The 21632-nt window shown below is 50.1% G+C and overlaps 1 protein-coding gene across 1 annotated transcript in view; it reads left to right on the top strand.

Annotated features, from left to right (window-relative positions):
- The window catches only part of WIPF3 (WAS/WASL interacting protein family member 3), a 34302-nt gene that overhangs the window by 8793 nt on the left and 3877 nt on the right, over positions 1–21632 (top strand). Inside the window, exons 4-7 of the mRNA XM_047763126.1 lie at positions 4938–5693; positions 9927–10076; positions 11112–11213; positions 21412–21488. Of these exons, the coding sequence (XP_047619082.1) occupies positions 4938–5693; positions 9927–10076; positions 11112–11213; positions 21412–21488 (1085 nt within the window). The remainder of the gene's footprint in view (positions 1–4937; positions 5694–9926; positions 10077–11111; positions 11214–21411; positions 21489–21632) is intronic.

Here is a 21632-nt window from a genome sequence, read left to right as displayed (position 1 = left end):
TTGTAATCACTGAAGAATGACTCGCCATCGTGTGGCGTCCTTAGCGATGGTGTGGTTGTGGCCCACACTGCCCAGTGTGCCCGGCAGATGTCAACCACGATAGAAGACCTGAGTGACGTCACTGCAGACGCACTGGCAATGGTGAGTTGTGATGGTTCTCTGTCATCAAATCCCTTAGGTGTTGCTGTGTAACAAACCCTAAACCCAAGGGACCTTACCTAACCATTTATAGCTTGTAGCTCTGCGGGGTGGCAATTCGGATGACCTCAGCTGCACACCCTCTAGCATCTACAGATTGGGTAGGTGCCTTTGTTAATCTTATGTTTCTTATCTCTCTGGTGCCTCCAGACTGATCCATCTGGTCCCTCTGCATCTAGCAGACTGTTCAGGTTTGTCCTTGTGATGGTGACAGGGCTTCCACAGAGAGGACAAAAGTACCTCAAGCCTCCAGAGGCTTAGTCTTGGAACTAGCCCAGCATTACTTCCTATGTCATCCTCTCGCCCCAAACACGTCAAAGGCCAGCCCAGAGACGGGGGTAGGGAAAGGGCCCTCAATCTGATGAGAGGACATGTGAAGTCACATTTCAAGGATTATGGAACCAGGAATGAAGAATAATCGAGATCATTCATGCATCCAGTCCACAGCCATCATTTGTGTTTTAGGGGGTGCTAGATGTTTTGAAAGCACTGGATTAAAATCAGACAAGTATATAATTATTGGGTGGAAAAAAAAAAGTGTTTTTTCCTATCACTGTGCTCCTTAGCCAGAAAGATGTAAAAAATCCAAGAATTTCATTAATCCAGGGACTATCAGGCCCCAGGTATTTCTGATCTAGAATCTTCTACCATGTGACTTTGCTCACCTTCTCAATGATCTCTGTGGCCAGTTGACATTATGGGGTGCATTTGCTGCTATCACCTACTGATAAAGTCCAGCTGGCATCTTCTCAGGGGCCATATTTCATTTCCTCACTTTTGCTGAGGGGGTGGCAGGCAAGAACGTGTGGAAGTCTTCCCGAATAAAGCGAGCTGGCATTCCTCAGTGGCCTCTACTTTTTCAAAATTTCTGAGTCATATACAGAAGAACGTCCTCTGGGGTATAAAAGGTCCACTGGTTTCTCTTCATAGACATATGGACAGGAGAAATAACCCCCAGTCCGCTTTTAACAGGGACCCGCCAAAGGAGTCAGCAGTGTTCTGACTTGCCTCCGGTAGGACACAGGTGTCAGAGGTATGAGCCACTAGATGAAGACAAGAATTGACCTCTTTGGAGGAGATCAAAATCCATAATGTAGTGCATCATGATGCCAGTTACAGGATATAAACCCAGGGACAACCCAAAAGGTAGATGCACAGACTGGGGGCCATGTCAGAGGAAGAGAGACCCTGGCTCTCCTCAATCAGAACTCATCCATCAGCCCCCTCGTCATGCAGAGAAGAGGACTCAGGCCCTTGCTGCCTCTCTCATCTGACTGCCTACCACTCTTGCTGGCTACACCCTCTGCTCCAGCACACTGCCCTCCTTGCCGCTCTTGAACACGCCGGGCATGCTGCTACCACAGGGCCTTTGCACGGACCACTCCCTTGGCCTGAAAGACTCTTCCTTGGGTGTCCACATGGCTCAGTCTCCCTTCCTGCAGGTCTCTGCTCAAGTGGCACCTGATCAACCTGTCAGGGCGGCTCTTCCTCATCATCTCATGTAAAACACGAGTCCTCTTCTTTCATCCCATATTCCCTCTACCTTGATTTATTTTTCTTATATACTTATCACCATCTCGCATCGTAGTTGTCAACCAGTTTCTTTGTTTCTTTTCTGCCTTCTCCCTCTAAATGTAAGCTCCATGAAGGCAGGAGCTGTGTTGTATTCACTGCCTGGCGCACAGTGGTGCTGAGTAAATATTTGTTGGTTGGAATGTGTGAGGGGACGGTGTGGTAGCTCAGAGTCATGAGGCCCAGAAATCACAATGTCTAGTGCTCACAGAACTTTTGGGGGTCCATGAACATGTTTGAATGTCTTTTAAAACTTAAAAAACATGAACTTTTCGGGCCAAAGATGGTATCTGTCTTTATACCAATGCAGTCATAAAACATACTTTTAAAAACATTTTTAAGGGAGTTCCTGTCGTGGCACAGTGGTTAACGAATCCTACTAGGAACGATGAGGTTGCGGGTTCGATCCCTGCCCTTGCTCAGTGGGTTAACGATCCGGCGTTGCCGTGAGCTGTGGTGTAGGTTGCAGACGCGGCTCGGATCCCGCGTTGCTGTGGCTCTGGCTAGGCTGGCAGCTACAGCTCCGATTAGACCCATAGCCTGGGAACCTCCATATGCCGCGGGAGCGGCCCAAGAAATAGCAAAAAGACAAAAAATAAAAAATAAAAAAAATAAAAAAAATAAAACATTTTTAAGGAGGAAGGGGCCCACACAGACAAAAGCTGCCAGGGTCTTTGTAAGTGATACATAATGTGGCCCTGGCTTAGAGCTCCAAGGAGGGGGAGGTGGCGTTAATAAAAGGTGATGAGGAAACACCACTGGCTTGGATAGGATGTGTAATGAGACTTCCTTGTAATACAAGGTTTTCTGGAAACTCATGCAAATGGAAGGAAGAAGACATGTATCATCTTTTGATAACCCCCAGGCTCCACAAGTTGAGTCTTCTTATTTCAGTGGAGCCCCCTTGAGGTACTCAAGCTGACTTTTCCCCACACGCTTCCTGGTCTCCTCTTGTGTTTCCAGTTGGATTTCTGGGGCTGGAATTCATGTTATGAAGGAGAGCCTCCTTCCTCCCTTCCTTCCCTCCCTCCCTGCCTGGGTTGCTCACCTGTGCTGACTCCTGTGGGTCTCACCTTAAATTCATGCTGCCAGCGCAAGGCTTCACCTCAGAAGGGCAGGAACTTAGGCTGGACCAGGATTTGTGCTGTCCTTGCTTCTGTGGCTCATATGGTGCTAAAAATGGGTTTGCCCACTTCTCGTTAGATCGGCCGTGTGTAGTAAGCAGAGACTCTGTACTGGTCACTGACTCACTTTAAGGGCTTCGGCATCTTGGCTACGTGGTATTCTCAGACACTTAAAACGTGAGGATTAGTTACCCAGGGGTTGATTTTGTTCCTCAAACTTGTTACCCCTTTAAAGTTCATCTGGGACCTGGACAAACAGGGAGGGCTTGCCTCGTTTGGAGAGCTGCCTGCCTTCTCCAGGCTTGAGAAGTGGGATGCAGGAATCCCCGAGCCTGACACGTACTCTGGACTTCATAGAAAGTGTCTCATCTGGGAGTTGCGGGTGGTCGATCCTGTCCCTGGAAAGGCCATCTGGGGACCTTCCCCTCCTGGTCACAGTCAGCTGTTCTGGCAATGCCTGCCTTGGACCCCTGGTGGGACCGCATCAGCCAGGGTAGTTGCCTCAGTGAAAGACATCATCTCTTCCGTGACCATCTCAAAGAAAATCTCAGCAGAGGAAATGGCACCACCGTCCTGCAGAAGAGCATTCCACAGCTGACCTGTCATGGACTCTGTTGTCCAGGCGCCTGTCACCTCATAGCCAGAGGAGGGTCCTCTGTTTGGAAAACCAGACACTGCCATTCTGCTCGCTTCGTTTCAGCCCCAGAATCACCGCTTCCATACCTTGCTTTGACTGGCCCGACTTTTGGCGTCAAGTACGTTTAGTATGATGTAGTACCTGGCTGGGTAAACACACTGGAGACCCATGGGCCGAAAAGCTCAGAACCACCAACAGATGCTGGCGTTGTTATCTGATGCAAAAGCTGTGTCTCCTATTCTGCAGCACCAGGAAGTTGGAGGTGTGAGAAGCAACCATTTTTTTTAAGTGTTTTCCACATATTTTCATGGAGATTATAAAATATAGGGGTGCTTGAATAGGAAAAAGTGTATTCCCAAAAATTCCTTTTAGGGAGAGCAGTACATTGATTTGGAAGAGATGTTTTACTATGCCTCCTGAGGGAGGGACGAGGACACATGTTAGCATATTTTAGTGACTACAGGGCTTCTATGCACTAAGCAGGGAGAGGAACCTTTTTCTCCTTCAGAGCAACAGGGGATAAAAGGGTAAGAAGTGGCAGTGGGGCAAAGGGGTGCGCAAAGGGTGAGGCAGCCCCTCCCAGGGAGCACCCCCACCCCAGTCCTCCATGAAGCCCATCAAACCCCACATGCTTACTCTGAGGTTTCTTGTTGAATGCAAGAGGCCTTGGATTTCACCTTGGGTGATGGGATGAAGAATCTACAGGGTGAGGAAGTCAGGAGACCAGGAGACAGCGAGCCCTTTAGAAATGGGCACAGGTCCTTGGAGAATGGAGCTTTGAACTTCCAGATGCCATGGGACTGGGAGGTTCAAGGTCATTGAACCCAGGTCCCCAAGCCAGGGTGTCTCCCGCTGACTTCCAGTTGGCCTTGTATATTCAGGGAATCTTGAATCTCCCGCTCTTGATGCAGAAACCAAGTCCTTGTTCACAAAATGCTCGGAGAGAGGAAAACCTTCCAGCTGCCGGTTGGAAGCTTCCTACCCATGAAGATTCGGGCAGACCTAGCGGGTAACAGGGAGTGTGAGGATGGCCTTGAGATGAGCAGGGTGTGAAGGAGGTCTGGGCAGTCCTGTGCCCTGGGCTAGGCGACTGAAGCCCTTGGCAGATGAGGGTGAGGGTGGAATGGAACAGGAAAGCCGGTGCCACACAGCAGACAGTCTGGTAGCTTGAGCTGGCCTTGTCTCAGGAGGATGTGTGTTGATGCTGGCAAACCATGAGGCTGGTCCAGCTGGCCTTTTGTGTGACAGCTGCTGCCTCTGAGGCCTCCAGTAGACAAGCAGGAAAAGAGTGCACACCATGTGGTTCACTGATGTCACACTGGACAGCATCTGTCATTGCTGCGCAGAGGCTTGGGTTTCTCCCAGTTCCACCTGCTGAGCTAACTCAGAGCTCGTTTTACTTTCAGGTGGCAAGACAGGGCAGGGCCCTGGCTCCCGAGCACCTTCTCCCCGGCTTCCCATCAAAACTGTCAGCGGCCCGCTCAACCCCCCTGCCTCTCCCCGGCTAGGCCATGCCCCCGAAGCGCAAGGCGGGGCCAAGACAGTCCCTCCTCGCCCGAGCATGCCCGCCCCGCCCCCTCCCACCCCGCCTCCACCTCCCCCGCCCTTACCCCCACCCCTGCCCCCATCCTCCCCCATCAAAGCTGCGCTGGTGTCCCCACCTGGCCCACCCAACAAAGGGAGCCCCGCCGTGGTTCCACCCCCAGTGGTTGCACCCCCGCTGCCCTGTGCACCTCCCCCGCCGCCCCCGCCGCCCCCGCCAACTCCACCCCCGCCCCCGCCGGCCTTGGTTCTCAGTGACAAGGCAGTGAAGCCTCAGCTAGCGCCCTTGCTCCTACCACCCATCCCACCCCCGCTCCCTCTCCTCCCACCTTGTGGGTATCCCGGGCTCAACACGGATGCAGGCAGCCCCGCCCAAGATGTTCGGGAGCCTCCTGCCCCGCCGCCCCCGCCACCCCCACTTCCCCTTTATGCCTCATGCACCCCTAGGTCCTCTTTGCCTGCGCCCCCTTTGCCAGGCGCTAACAACAGCGGTGAAGCCCCACCCCCGCTGCCTCCCAAGTCCCCCAGCTTCCAGGCCCAGCCAGCGAAGCCCAGCGCAAGCCCTGCGGGATCGGGATCGCAGACATTCCTGCAGAAGAAGAGGCCCGGCCGCGGCCCGGGTAAGCACTGCTGTCCTGCTCCAGGGTGGCTATCAGAGGATCATTTGACTGTTGGCAGCAACTGCGGAGGTACTAGGGACACAGCCAGAGGCCTGCTCCTGTGGGCCACTTGGGGACACCAGGGGATGTCTTAATCCTGCCGATTTTGTTTTAGGACAGACCTGTGCAGTGCCCCCTCTGGAGCACAGTGGGAAAGCTTGTGCAGGACTTCATGTTAAAGACAGGAACCCAAGGATGAGGGAGAGGGGAAGCCTTGTGCAAGATCATGCAGACCACACACCAGGGAGTCTGGCCTTGCTCCCCTTGCCAGAACCAGCTGTACAACGCTGGACAGTCACTTAGCTTCTCTGTTTCCTTCTCCTCCGGGAAACGGGCATAACTGTAGTTCCTCCTCTGGCAGCTGTTGAAACAGTGAGATCTAGAGAGGGGTTATTTATTTCTATCACCAGACTCCAAATCTATTCCAGAGAACAGAGGCTTGTGGGCGCAGCTGTTTCCAGAACTAGCTCTCCTTTTTAATTTTTGTCTGAGTTATTATAGTCTGGCTCCCAGCCAGAATCTTCACTGGCCCTCAGTAGATTAGATTAGCATTCTGCCTTATTTTTGGCAGTTTCTCCAGCTTAAGAATACTGAGGGTCCATATTTTCAGCCAAACATTAAAAATAATCCCTTCATATATCTAACTGAGATGATTCTGGATTGAATATATATGCCCCATGCCTGATTTGCATGAAGTGATGAGGCTTCCGTCACCTTTGTTGTCCTTTTAAATAGCATACCACCCCCCCCCACACACACACACACTCTCTTAAACACCCACATCTGCACACACCCCCCAACACACATCCAAAAGTATACACACACACATGCCTTGGTTTTTCTGAAAATCTTTTCATGCAGAAAGTTTCTTTAATGTATATCCTTGACTTAAAAATAACATAAGTTCATGGAGTTCCCATCGTGGCGCAGTGGTTAACGAATCCGACTAGGAGCCATGAGGTTGCGGGTTCGGTCCCTGCCCTTGCTCAGTGGGTTAACGATCCGGCGTTGCCGTGAGCTGGGGTGTAGGTTGCAGACGCGGCTCGGATCCCGCGTTGCTGTGGCTCTGGCGTAGGCTGGTGGCTACAGCTCTGATTAGACCCCTAGCCTGGGAACCTCCGTATGCCACGGGAGCAGCCCAAAAAATGGCAAAAAGACAAAAATAATAATAATAATAATGTAAGTTCAATGTAGACCAAGTGGAAAAAAATTGAAATCACCCATAACATCACCCAGAAATAAACACTGTCATATTTGGATGTGTTTCCTTTCTTTTTTCTCAATATATCTGTGTATTTACATGGCTTGTACTCTTTTCTATTCTGTTTTTGTTTACTATTACATTAGTAGCAATTTTGATATAATTTGGTATTTGTCAACTCATTAAATTGTATCTCTAAGCATATTAATATGATAATTGATATACATTTTTCTAGTGTTAGATATTTAAACTGATTCCAGTTTTGCTATTATGAGTAATAGTGCAGAAAATGCTTTCATAGCAATTACAGTCTGGATTTTTTTTTTTTTTTTGTCTTTTTGCTGTTTCTTGGGCCGCTCTGGCGGCATATGGAGATTCCCAGGCTAGGGGTCGAATCGGAGCTGTAGCCACCAGCCTATGCCAGAGCCACAGCAACGCGGGATCCGAGCCGCGTCTGCAACCTACACCCCAGCTCACGGCAATGCCCGATTGTTAACCCACTGAGCAAGGGCAGGGACCGAACCCGCAACCTCATGGTTCCTAGTCGGATTCATTAACCACTGAGCCAGGACGGGAACTCCTTGGATTTTTTTTTTTAAGATAGATTCCTGAGAAGGAATTCCTGGTACAAAAAATAAGAATATTTTTAAGCCTTTTGACCCTAAGAGGTAAGGTTTTAATCATTCTTTTTTCAACAAATTAATCATCATAAGGTTCAGGATGAGCCCCTTCCGACACTTGATTCTTTTTTGTTGTTGTTGTTGTTGTTGTTGGTGGTGGTGCTATTTCTTGGGCCGCTCCCTCGGCATATGGAGGTTCCCAGGGTAGGGGTCGAATCGGAGCCATAGCCACCGGCCTACGCCAGAGCCACAGCAACGTGGGATCCGAGCCGCGTCTGCAACCTACACCACAGCTCACGGCAATGCCGGATCCTTAACCCACTGAGCAAGGGCAGGGACCGAACCCACAACCTCATGGTTCCTAGTCGGATTCGTTAACCACTGCACCACGACGGGAACTCCCGACACTTGATTCTTAAATGTTCCAGGTATGGTGAAAACAACAACTACAACAACAACAAAAAAAAAACAAAAAAAACCCTCGATGCTTTAGATCCAGAGAAATCTGAGTTCAAATCCTGCCTTCCCACCCACTCATGTGTAACCTTATGCAAGTTTTTAAAAACGTTCTTGAACCTTGCTTTTTTTTTTTTAATTTGGCAAATGGAAATAATAGTAATAGCAATACTTTCACATAGAATTGTTGGGCATATTAGGTGAGAAACTGTGCCTGAAGTGCTTTGCAGGGAGCTGAGTTCAGCAGCGTGATTTCCTGTCTTTCTAACATGTGAAGGGCACCTTTTCACCCAGAAGAGGGGTTAGCAGCCCCTTCGCCTCTTTAGTCTGCTTGTGGGAGTAAGCAAATCTTAGTGGATCCTGGTACGAAGGAGGGGAGACCAACAGAGGGGGGAGAAGGGGTCTGGAGAGAGGGGAGAGGAGCGGGTGGGAGCTAAGGGGAGAGGAGAACTGCTGCGGGCACCTTCGCGGGCTCCAAAGAGCACACCCGAGGCCAGGGGTGGAGGCTTGCCTGGCCTCTTAAGGTGGGTCTTTGGACATGAAACCTGGTTTTCCATGAACAGCATGAAGGTAATTTCTGCTTCGTGCCAACTGCGGGGAAGAGAAAGAGGTTGTAATTGTGAACATCTTGGCACAGGCTATAATGGTGCAGTTGCCATCCCCTCAAGGTCAGGGCGAAGAGTCGAATACCTGTGTTGATGTGCCAAGGCAGCAGGCTGCTAATTGCCAAATGAGTCATACGCAAAAGTCTTGGCAGAGGACAAGCCTCCTGCAGAGGTCGTCAGGGGGGGCTGGATGTAGGTGGGATTTGAGTTGAGCCTTGGTGGGCAGGTAGGATTGAGATTGACTGCAAGGGGAAACAAGAGCCTGCCATGCAGGGGAGTCAGCGTGAGCAGAAACCCCGGGAGCAGGAGCAGCCCCCCACCCCCCAGCTTGTTCATCTGTCCCCTCTCTGAGCCTCTCCTGTAGAGAGTCCTTCCCTGGCTTAGGTCTCTATTGAGGTTCCCCTCCTTTGGGCTGTACCATCCGGCACGAGGGGTGTTGTCATCCTTAATGTCACAGCAGCTAGTGTTTATTGAACCCTCACTGCGTGCTACTTGACTCTATTTTTTATTTTTGGCTTTTTAGGGTCACACCCGCGGCATATGGAGGTTCTCAGGCTAGGGGTCCAATCAGAGCTGCAGCTGCCGGCCTACACCAGAGCCACAGCAATGTGGGATCTGAGCCGCGTCTGTGACCTACACCACAGCTCACAGCAATGCCGGATTCTTAACCTATTGAGAGAAGCCAGGGATCAAACCTGTGTCCTCATGGATGCTAGTCAGATTCATTTCCTCTGAGCCACGATGGGAACTCCGCTACTTTAATCAACTCGTTTAACCCTCTCAGAAATCTTAGGAGATATGTGTACTGTTAATATTCCCACTTTATAGATGCAAAAACTGAGGCACAGGAGTTCCCGTCATGGCTCAGTGGTTAACGAATCTGACTGGGAACCGTGAGGTTGCAGGTTCGATCCCTGGCCTTGCTCAGTGGGTTAACCATCCGGCGTTGCCTTGAGCTGTGGTGTAGGTTGCAGACGCCGCTCGGATCCCATGTTGCCGTGGCATAGGCTGGTGGCTACAGCTCCGATTCGACCCCTAGCCTGGGAATCTCCTTATGCTGCCAGAGCGGCCCAAGAAAAGGCAAAAAGACAAACAAACAAACAAACAAAAAAAGCCTGAGGCACAAAGAAGTTGTTATTACTCCAGCAGGAGGACTGGGGTTCAGTCCCAAGCAGGCTGTCTTCGGAGGCTTCCCTTTTATCACCACATCATGTTACACCCGAAGATCTCAGTACTTCACCTCGCACAGAAGGCTATAGCATCTGCCATCCCTGTTCCTATCATCTGAATGTGCTGCCATCTTTTCTGTCAGGGACCAGTGGGGGGAAGCTAAACCCACCCCCAGCACCCCCTGCGAGATCACCCACCACAGAGCTTTCAAGCAGGAGCCAGCAGGCCCCAGCCTGGACCCCGGCCCCGCTGCCCGGAGGTCAGCTGCGGAACGGAAGCCTGCACATCACTGGTAAGTGGGGCCCACCATCTGCCACACTGGCTGCCAGTGAGGAAGTGTTTCCCTGGCTCAGAGTCGGAGGGAGTCTCCCAGCCCCCAGTGATGTCATTTCAGAGGTGTGCTACCCAGAAACAGGGTGCACACTCTAGCACAGAACAACTTACAGCTTGTGTTAAATAGGGTTTCTCCCGAGGCTTTCTGGGGGTGGGGGGCGGCTCCAGAGCCCACTCGCCAACCTTCTGATTGAGATTAGAGAGAGAGAAGAAAACAAACATTGAATTTCTATGTGTGTTTCTCTATCTGTCTCCATGGAGAAATCGGGAAAGAGCTTGAAAGGTGGAGTGATTTGGACAAGGTGAGAGGCTGGATGGAAGGCCTACCCACAGCAGAACAATTAAGGCAAAAAGATGCAGCTAGGAAAGAAAGTTATTTGAGGTCAGGTGTGACCAAAAATCCCCGGATCCCTTGGGTTGAGCTACTGTCTGACACAAAGCCTAGAATACAAAGCAGGGACTCAACCCATGAAACAACCTGAAAATCCTGCTCCTCTTGCCATCAGGAGCTCAGGGCAGAGCCCACTTGCTTTGGGAGGCCCAGGGACCCACTGCACACAGGCTGTGATCCTTCCCAGCAGCCAGGCTAAGGGCTCTCGTTCTGCCCACCCCCCTCCCCAGAGCCCTCCCCAGGAGCACAGGGAGGGCCTCAGGCCATGGGAACTTGGCTGGTCCTTTGTCGCTGCCAAGTTCCCCACCTCCGACTCTGGACCCTGGATAGGGCTCTGGCACTTGTGCTCCCTTTAGATGCTTCATTAAAATGTTGGTTGAAGTAAGTTGGGGTGAATAATGGGGAGAGTCTGGGATTTTGCTTTTTCTGATCCCCTCTCTTCCCAGCTAAACAGTGAGATATTGAGATGAATGGATGTCTTAGGGGGAAGAGTCCTGCCATTAAAACCTGGCAGTGGGCAAGTAAACCTGTGTACCCCTGGAAATTATCAAAACTTGGGTCATTATAGTAACCAGCGCAATTTTGTGTTTCCCATATGTGCAGATGACTTTGAATCTAAATTCACGTTCCATTCTATGGAAGACTTTCCTCCCCCGGACGAGTATAAGCCATGCCAGAAGACTTACCCCAGCAAGATCCCCAGAAGTAAGTACCGCTTCATAAGACTCCTGGTTTTCCCTGACCCTCCAGAAGTAGGTGCTTGGGTGCACTGACCGGCCACAGGCTGTAAAGAATGACGTCAGGATTTCATTGTGCTATCGCAAGGGTGCAGTGCTGTTCATACTTCTGGAAGTTTTGGAGCATTTATTTGTCCTAATCCCCCAGGGTTCACTTAAGGCTTTTTACAGAACCCCAGGTTTAATTGTTTGGCATTGGATTGGATGATTACACTCCCCTCCCTGGGACTTTGGGCTAAGGAGCTAAACAGCCCAAGACAAGAGCAGAATGGGATACAGGAGCTTTGCATTAATAGCTGGGGAAGAACCCCAAGACCCTCAGTTCAAAGCTCTGGCTGACTGGGAATAGAGAATGTCCTTAGGTGAGTGGTTCGTACCTTGACTAGGCATTGGAAGGACCTGCAAATCTAAAACACCAGGCTGCAACTAGACCAACTAAATCAGAATATACAGGGTGGAACCTGGATGTCAGTATTTTTGAAAACTGCCGGGTGGTTCCAGAGTCCATCCAAGGCTGAGTCTTGGCCCAGTGAGAGTCTTCCTCCTCCCGATCGTATCGTGTAGCCAGGCCCCAAGAGAGGCTTCACGTGGCTTCCCTATCCAGCCCTAAGAGTGGACGAGGAAGACTGGCCAGTCTGCCGTTCATGGCCAAAAGGGCAGGGAGGCAAGTACTTGAGGAAGACGAGAAGCAGAGGAAAGCACAGCAGGTGCTGACCCCACAGTGATGCCGCCTGTTCGTTAACATCATCCTTGTCCTGGGCTGATCCAACCAGACTGGGCACGAGCTGGGAGGAGAAGACTGAGCCAACAACCTGGATGAGGGTCAATTTCCACCCCACGGCCTGAGTCAACCCCCCACTTCCAGACGTCTGTGGACCGGCATGGGAAGTTGTCACTGTCCCCGGCTAGCCCATGACCAGGAAGCTGAGGCTCCCCCCGACCCCCCGCCCCTGGGCAGGCAGAAGTTCTCAGGCCCTCTGTCGAACCTGTGCCCGAGTAGTGACAACACCAGATCCTTAACTCACTGAGCCGCCAGCGAACTAGAACCTGGCTCTTTGGCCCTCTTCTTTCAGGGACTTTGGGGAAGTCCCTTCCCCAGGGTTCAGCTTCCTGCAGGGCGGACCAGGGTGCGCCAAGCACCAGCCTGCTCTCTGCTGAGATCCAAGGTCCAAACAGGATCCACCTGGGCTGATCTTTCTCTGCCGGCCCATGGGATTGCACAGTAGAGAGAGGTGACAGGTACGCTTTTTTAATGTAAATGTTGAGCCTCGAACCAGGCTCACCTTCAGGTCTCCACCCTCCTCCTCCACCTGCGAGCCCGGTGTATCCTGGGAGGCGGAGGAGTCAACCAACTACGGACTCTCTTGTCCTGTAGTATTTACTACTGAAAAACATCACCATGGAGTTCCTGTTGTGGCACAGCGGAAACAAATCCGATAAGTATCCATGAGGATGCACGTTCAATCCCTGGCCTCGCTCAGTGTGTTAAGGATCCGGTGTTGCTGTGAGCTGTGCTGTAGGCTCCGATCCCACATTGCGGTGGCTGTGGCATAGGTCGGCAGCTCCAGCTCTGATTCAACCCCTAGACTGGGAACCTGCATATATTTTGGGTGTGGCCCTAAAAGACCAAAGGAAAAGAAAAAAAGAAAAACATCCACATGTAAGTGGGGCCGTACAGTTCAAGCCCATGCTGTTCACGGTGACCTGAACCCCTTCCGTGAATCAGAGAGGAGCAGCCTGTGCGATCCCGTGCAGACTCCTTGTGCCCCTACACACCACATGGGGCTTGCTTGTAGTTCCTAAATGGCCCAAGCACTGTCATGCCCCACTCCCGGTGTGTGCAGCATTCCAGGCGGAGCATGGCACACATCCAGGAGAGGGGCACCACAGTGTTTGGGCGGGATGGAGTATTCCTCAATAAACTGGCAGCCAGGTTTCAAAGAGTGGACCTAGAAGGATCCAGGGTAGTTCTCTCTCTTCAGCCCTCCAGAAGAAGAGGGCAGAGCAAGCCTAGGCATGTTATCCTACGGAGGTACCTACGCTCGAAAAGGACGAGGGTGCATATCCTCCTAACATGAAGGCTATTTGATCCCCTCTAAGGCATTGGAACTTGAACCTATAAGCAGAGAACTGTCAATAAAATACTAACCACCACCAATACAGTAAGTGGTCCTGTCGTGGACCCCCTCAGGTGTGCCTGGCAGGGTTCTGGGGGCTTTGCAGACTTTATCATGAGCCCTTAATGTAGAAAGTTCACACGTAGGGGAAAGAAGGTCCACAGAGGCCAAGCGACTTGCCAAAGCATCCCAGCAAGTAAGAGGCAGAGCCAGGAATTTCAGATCCAGGTGAATTTGCGCCAGAGCCAGTGCTGCTTCCGCGTGGCCATGGTGAGCTCTGAGAAGGGATGTGATTAGATCTAGGTTGAGTTGGATAACTGGGGGCTTGATCCGAGGAGGTAGAGAGCAAGGTCAGGACACCTGTGGCTTTGGTAAGTGTGCATGGGAGACGACAGGATGGAGGGAGAGAGGGTGGCCAGGGATTGGGGATGCAGGAACAAGGGAAACGGGGGAGCCAAGGACCTCTGAGTGTCCGCCTGGGCTTGGATGGATGACGTGGCCCTGAGAAGGAGCGGGAGGGGAGCTGGTTTCAGGAGGAGGTGAGGTGAGATGTCTGGACGACTGCAGGGGGAGCTGACCCGAGGCAGGTTGAGCAGGAAACACGCAGGTCTGAGGCTGAGGGGCAAGGTCAGGAATGGGAACTAGGTGTGCGGGTCATTAGCTTGGAGCCCTACCCTAAACCAGGTGTCAGCAAACATTTTCTTCAAAGGGCCAGAGAGGACAGATCTGAGGTTCTACCAGCCATCTGGCCCCTGCACAGCTGCTCAGCTCTGCTGTTTTGATGTGAAAGCAGCCACACAATACACAAACAAATGAGCATGGCTGTCTTCCAGTAGCACGTAATTTGCAAAAGCAGGTGCTGGCTGGGTTTGGTCTGCTGGCTGGATTTAACTGATCTCTCTGCCCTAATCTACTCCAGAAAAACAGTCTTAAACATCCCTTTCTGGGAGTTCCCGTCATGGCTCAGTGGTTAACGAATCCGACTAGGAACCATGAGGTTGCGGGTTTGATCCCTGGCCTTGCTCAGTGGGTTAACGATCCGGCGTTGCCGTGAGCTGTGGTGTAGGTTGCAGACACGGCTCGGATCCTGCGTTGCTGTGGCTCTGGCGTAGGCCGGTGGCTATGGCTCCGATTCGACCCCTAGCCTGGGAAACCTCCACATGCCGCAGGGGCGGCCCAAGAAATAGCAAAAAGACAAAAAAAAAAAAATCCCTTTCTGTTACCTGGCCTTTCTCAGGAATGGGCTGTGGAGTCCTACTGGCTTTAGACTCAGTAGATTCTCATCTACATTAGCTGCATTGGGAGCCCATGGTCTGTCTAGTCTCATCCTGGAGAACAGAACAGCCACACCCCACACAGCTCGCCAGGAGGACGCAGGTGACCATCTGTGCTTCGTTCCTCTCCTTTCGGAGAAGTGTTCAAGTCAGGGTGCAAACCAAAATGCATGCTCACCTGATGATCAAGGACGAGCAGTTTAAAAAGCCAGCCCCACCCTCCTGATGAACGGACATGCTACAGACCAGAAAGGGCACTTGTCATCTCAAAAAGAAGATATGGCTTCAGACTGCTGTGGCACTGGACAGAAAGTACTGCAGTACCCTCTGAGCACAACCACATGAGCAGGTTGCTGCCATCCCTGTGAGCCACAGAGAAGAACCTCGTGGGGGTTTTTTTGTTTGTTTATTTTGGGTTTTTGGTGTTTTTTTTTGTCTTTCTGTCTCTTCTAGGGCTGCACCTGAGGCACATGGAGGTTCCCAGGCTAGGGGTCTAATTGGAGCTGTGGCCACCGGCCTGCACCACAGCCGCAGCAACACAGGATCCAAGTAGCGTCTGCGACCTACACTACAGCTCACGGCAATGCTGGATCCTCAACCCATTGATCGAAGCCAGAGATCGAACCTGCAACCTCATGGAGCCTAGTCAGATTCATTTCTGCTGCGCCACAACAGGAACTCCCTTTTTTTTTTTTTTTTTAACTTTTGATTGTGGTTAAAAAATATGTAACATGAGGCGTTCTCTCTGTGGCAAATGGAATCGGTGGCATCTCTGCAGTGCCAAAGACACAGGTTTGATCCCTGGCTTGGCACAGTGGGTTAAAGGACCCGCCTGGCCTAAGTCACAACTGTGTTTTGGATCTGATTTCTGGTGCAGGAATTCCATATGCTGAGAGTCGGCCCCAAAAGAAAAAAAATGCATAATGTGAAATTTACCATCTGAACCAATTTCAAGTGTACAGTCCAGTAAGTTAAACACACTCCCATTGTTGTGTAGCCCATTTCCAGCCCTCTCTCACTTGGCAAAACTGAAACTCTGTGCCCATTAAACAACGCCCCATTCTCCCCGCCCGCGCTTTCCTGGCAACCACTCTTCTTTCTGGCTCTGTGGCTTTGTGAGTTTGACGACTCTTGGTACCTCCTACAAGTCGAATGATGCTGTATATTTGGCTTTTTAAGACTGGCTTATTTTGCTTAGCGTAATGTCCTCAAGATTCATTCACGTTTAGCATATGTCAGAATTTCCTGCCTTTTTAAGGCCGAACAATATTCTGTTGTATGTATTTACCAAATTTGTTTATTGATTCATCCATCAATAGACACTTGGGTTTGCTTCCATCTTTGGCTGTTGTAAAGAATGCTGCTATGTACACGAGTGTATGGCGACCTCTTGGAGACCTTGCTTTCAACTCTTTTGTGTTTATACCCAGACATGGAATTGCTGGATGATGTGGGATTCTAGTTCTAATTTTTTGAGAAAATGCCGTATTGGTTTCCACTTTACGTTCCTACCAAGAGTGCCCAAGGGTTCCAGTTTCTCCCCATCCTCACCCAGACTTGTTATTTTCTGCTTTTAGTGTTTTGTAGCCTTCTTGATGGGTGCGAAGTGGTCTCTCATCGTGGCCCAAGTCCTCCTTTAAAACAGAGTTATGTTACACTTACAGCAAACGTAGCTGCGATTATTTCCATTAGCAGAGAAACGTCTCCACCAAGCCCTGCAGTAACTTTAACAGTACTGGGTGGTTCACATCATAAAATCAAAGGGTTAGACATCCCAGGACTGAAAGAATCAGCAGGCAGTGTGGGTGCTGGCGTCTTTCTTTTCCCCTTGTGGAGGGCAGTTGAGCAGGAAGGACTTCTGCCCTGGCGCCTTGTCTGAGCCACGCCTGGTTATCACTGCGACTCACCCTTGCACGTGGGCTTCCCTGATGGCCACTCCAGATAAAAGGGCAGCCCTTCCTGTCCCATCACGTGTATTTTCTTCCTGCTGCCTTATCATTTTCTTCAAAGCACGTATCACCTCCTGACATGTTGTCTATTTATGTGTCCCTGTCTGTCTCCCCCAGTACAGTGAAAAGCCCTGGAGGGCAGGGCCAACATCCATTTTTTATTCACTGGTCTCTCTTCAGCTCCTAGCCTGGGGCCAGGCACACAGACACCCGATAAACACTTGTTGAGTTCATCAATGAACATATCCACACATATAGACATGACTAAACCGTTTACAGAAGAAATTTGCAATTCAGCACAAATCCCCAACAATGGAGTTAAATAAATTAGGGCAGGCTCACAGGATGGAATGTTACGCATCTATTAAAACAGTGCCGGTGAGTGTTTAGTGACCCAGGACGGGGTTAACACTGTCCTGAGAAGTAAAAAAACGGAACAAAAACCCCCAGGATACTAAAAGTGCATTGCACAAAACCTCAATTTAATTTTAAAGAGAAATTACTTCATGAATTTTTATGGAGAGGGGGAGAAGTGGACCAAATAAAAGAGAACAGGCTAGAAATACAGACACTAACGCGTGAAGAGTGGTTAGTATCAATGGTGGAGGCCGAGGCAATTTTTATTTTTCTTTTGCTTCACTGTTTTGTCCGAGAATTCTATAATAAATATATATTGCTATTAGTAATCATTAAAACTGACCTTAAAATTCCAAATTAGGGGGAGAGACGACACTCACCCCTGGTCTGAGGGCCTGTGGAGGGAGGGGGAAGCGAGGCAGGCCCCGAGGTCTGTAGGGTGACCCTGTAAGTTCTCTGTATGGGGGAGGCGGGTCCCTCAGACCAGTGTCAACTAGGGCAGTGACAGCGAGAAAGGAGAGGACAGGCCAGATGTGCACTTTCTAAGGCTTAGCTCTGGCAGGTGCTAGAACTGCCATTTCTCGTGAAATGGGTCTTTTTCTTTCGTGAGAGGACTGTGAGAGGTTTCCAGGGTGAGAACGGGGAGCGTCCTGTAAGGTCCCCCAGCTCAGCTCCTGCACGGCAAGCTGAAGGGACCCAGGCAGAAGTAGAGTGACCTGCTGGTGGCAAAGCCGGGGCCGAGGTGAGAGGTGAGGCTCTCCGTTCCGCATCCCCTGTTCTCTGCACCCCCCGCCCACCCCGTGCCTCCCCACCTCCTGCCTCGAGGACCCTGCCCCAGACAGATGGACGTGGCCCAGAGCCCACGGGTAGAGCTGCTTCTCCTAGGAAACCGCTCTTCTTCTTGCCCGACCCTGGGAGTGGCCGTCCAAGGCTGGGGGCACTTCTGGCTCTCAGGGACCAGCTTTGATGACCAGCCAAGTCTGTAAACCCTTTCTGGACGTTTTCCAAGCTGTGCAGTATTCAGCCTCTTGGTGGTTGGCTACAGAAAGGATTTTTTTTTCTTTTTTTGACACACATATCTCTGTGTCTGGGAAAAGATCCAACCCTGGCTTGGTGTACAAATGACAAAAAATAAAGTTGGAAGCCAGTGTGGCCCTCAGGCCCCTGCTCCTTTAGCCCAAGCACAGGCTTTCTTCTTTAAGTCCCACAGTTTAGAGAAGTCTTTCATATCCGGCTGCTCTGTAGCCAGCAGCTCCGGCCACACAGCCGTGTGAATGACGGGGCGGTGGGGAGGGGGTGCCATCTGGTCACCAGGAGGAGGCAGCAGCTGCCATCACTCCGGCTGCTCTGCGTGAATGTGACTGGATGGAGATGAAAAATATATATATATATATTTTTTGGTCTTTTTCGGGCTGCACCTGCGGCGTATGGAGGTTCCCAGGCTAGGGGTCAAATTAGAGCTGTAGCCGCCAGCCTACACCACAGCCACAGCAACGCCAGATCCGAGCCCCTTCTGCAACCTACACCACAGGCTCACGGCAATACTGGATCCTTAACCCACTGAGCGAGGCCAGGGATGGAACCTGTGTCCTCATGGTTCTGAGTCCGAGTCAGATTCATTTCCACTGAGCCATGATGGGAACTCCGAAAAAAAAATATTTCTCACTGGTGCCAAAAGTTTGGCCAAAAGTTTGAAAACCACCGTTTTAGTGAATTTGAAATATTCTTCTATAGGAAAACAGCCCATGTGAGGGACTATTTCAAGGAGAAAGGCTCCACTTGGTGAATTCTAAGAGATCCTGGTGGCATCTCATGAGGGAAAACCCTCTAAGGAGATATTTGGATTAAAAGCATCCTGAGTAACCCTGGCAACGCTCAGCCACCCACTTCTAGCAGCAGTGAGATTTCCCTTACAGCAAGCTGCAGAGCTTTCCTTTGTTTTATGAAGAAATTAATTCTCCTTTAGCTCTGCTATTGTTTCTAGTTGGATTTGTGAGAACTAGTGGGCACAACCTACCTCTGGAGCCGGCTGTTTCATTGTCCAGTGGTTCTGCACAGGCGGGGGGGGGGGGGGGGGCGGGGGGCAGGGGGTGGATTTCATCCTTCCAGGGGATGTTTGTAACTGTCTGGAGACGTTTTTCGTTGATACAAATGGTCTGGGACATGTGCTCTGGCTTCTAGTGAGTAGAGACCAGGGATGCTCTGAAACTGCCCACAACACACAGGCAGCCTCCTGCGACACGGAGCTATCCCGCCCCAAGTGTCAATAGAGCCAAGTTAAGAAACTTTGGTCTGGGGAGTTCCCACTGTGACACAGTGGAAAGGAATCCAACTAGTATTCATGAGGATGGAGGTTCAATCCCAGGCCTCACTCGGTTAAGGATCAGGTGTTGCCATGAGCTGTGGTGTAGGCTGCAGATGTGGCTTGGATCCCAAGTTGCCGTTGCTATGGCTGTGGGGCTGTGGTGTAGGCTGGTAGTGGCAGCTCCGATTTGACCCCTAGCCTGGGAACTTCCATATGCCCTGAGTGTGGCCCTAAAAACCAAAAAAAAAAAAAAAAAAAAAGAGAGAGAGAAGAAGAAAAGAAGAAAGGAACTTTGGTCTGGAGTTCCCACTGTGGTACAGTGGGTTAAGAACATGGGTTGCTGCGGCAGAGTGGGCTCAATCCTCTGCCTGTGCAGTGGTTAAAGGATCCAGAGTTGCCACAGCTGCAGTGTAGGTTGCAGCTGCAGCTGGGATTCAGTCCCTGGCCTCAGAACTTCCATATGCCATGAGTGTGGCCCTAAAAATTTTAAAGAAACAAACAAACTTTGGTCTAAAGGAAGGCTTCTCTGTAGTAGACTAAAGTTTCTTAAATCTAGGAACAATGGTTTCCAGGCCAAACTGCCCCCTGGAATTAGGTCTGGGGCTGTATATCAGTGTTTTGTCACTTTTTACTTGGTTATAAATCTGGCTAAAAACCTAGCTCTCCCTGTACCATTCGCCAAAAAATTGCTCCTAGAACAGATGCACTCATTAATTTTCAAAGTATTTTAATGAAAATTACAGTACCCACTGGATCAATGTTATGTCAGTTGTAGAGACCCTTCTGTGTGGTAGTTCATTTTAAAAACTGTATCTTACCATACAGGTTCTCAAGATGATGACTTATATGTTCATTGTAGAAAACTCGAAGTATTTTAAAGAGATTTTTCTGAAAAAAACCCCAGCAAATCCAAAAGGAATAAATTTAGTATATTATTTTTTTGAAGGACTTCTGAAAAGCATTTTTATTTATTTTTAGACTTAACAACACTTCCTGTTCTTTTAAATTTTTTAAATGATTTTTATTTTTTCCATCATAGCTGGTTTACATTTTAAATGGACTTGTAAAATAGTTAAAGTCTTGATATTATTTTTACCGTTTCAAGCCTGCTTTTTTCTCCTACGTTTCAGACATCACCTTAAATTATTTGCGCCTTTGTAGACATTCAAATGGCTGCTTGGTGTGCCATTATATAGTAACCCTAGATTTCCTAAATACCGTTGCTGAATACAAGTTATTACCAGTTTTCCACTATCATAAATAATCTGTGATAAATATTTCTGCTTTGCATGTTGCTTTGTAAGTAGCAGAGCAGCCTGAATGGTCTGGAGGGCTTTGGGACATGGTTATTTAATCCCTAGTCTGTGACAAAAGCAGACAGAAAAGTCTTGTACCAAAGGCATCAGAGAAAGAGACGCAGGGACCCCATTCAGATTCCCTGACTCACAGGAAAAGTTCGGGAATTCCTGGGAATGCAGATTTTACACTTGGCAAGACCCACCAAGCCATGCACCTGCAGTATACATCTACGTAAGTAAATGCCATAAAGAAAAACAAATCTGGAAGAATAAATACCAAACTTTTAGCAATGGCAAGTCTGGAATAGAAAATTGGAATTAGAAGGGCAGGCAGAGGGGAAGCACTTTAGTTTTTTTCTGTATTATCGTTTGTCTATTCTTTGAATTCTTAATTATGAGAATATATGTGTATGTAACTCATATAATATTTCAGCGTAGTAAGTTTGAGAGACCGAGCTGGATCCTCATGGACCAGAGTCAGCGCTATGTCAGCATATACTTTTACTCTTTTTCTGAAGCAACCCTAGCCTGGCGCCTGGCATATATGGAACCAGGACACATGAGTCTGGAGATGGTGGTGCGTTCAAAGCTAGGAAACTCACCTGCGTCTAGATGACAGGCCTTAATAACTTTTCCTCCCCCCAGCACAGTGGACGTGGCACCTCTGTATCCATGAGCCGTGACTTGGGAGCAGTGGGTGGAAACACAGTCTCAGGCCAGGAGCCTGAGGGTTTCAGGTTGACAGGCTCACATTACCCCTGGTTCCCTTGCCGTGGCCCTAAGTGCTGGTTTAGCCAGAGTTTCTCTGTGTATCGCACAGCCGGCCCTGGGCCCGCTGATGGTGAGATGGTTCCTGTGTCTTTCAGGCCGGACGCCGGGGCCCTGGCTGCACGCGGAGGTGGCCGGACAGAGCTGCGACGACATCAAAGGCAGAAACGCGCAGGTAACACAGCCCTGGGGCCCTGGGCGTAAACCCGGGAATCCTCCTCAGGGAGCCCAGCACGCTGAGGGTGGGCTTCCCCCCCAAACATTTAGGGTGCCTTAGTTTCCAGCTGGAACGAAACCCTCACAGCTTCACAACCTAAAG

Source organism: Phacochoerus africanus, chromosome 16 (genome assembly GCF_016906955.1).
Source record: "Phacochoerus africanus isolate WHEZ1 chromosome 16, ROS_Pafr_v1, whole genome shotgun sequence".
NCBI lineage: Eukaryota > Metazoa > Chordata > Mammalia > Artiodactyla > Suidae > Phacochoerus > Phacochoerus africanus.
This window is presented reverse-complemented; position numbering and strand designations above follow the sequence as displayed.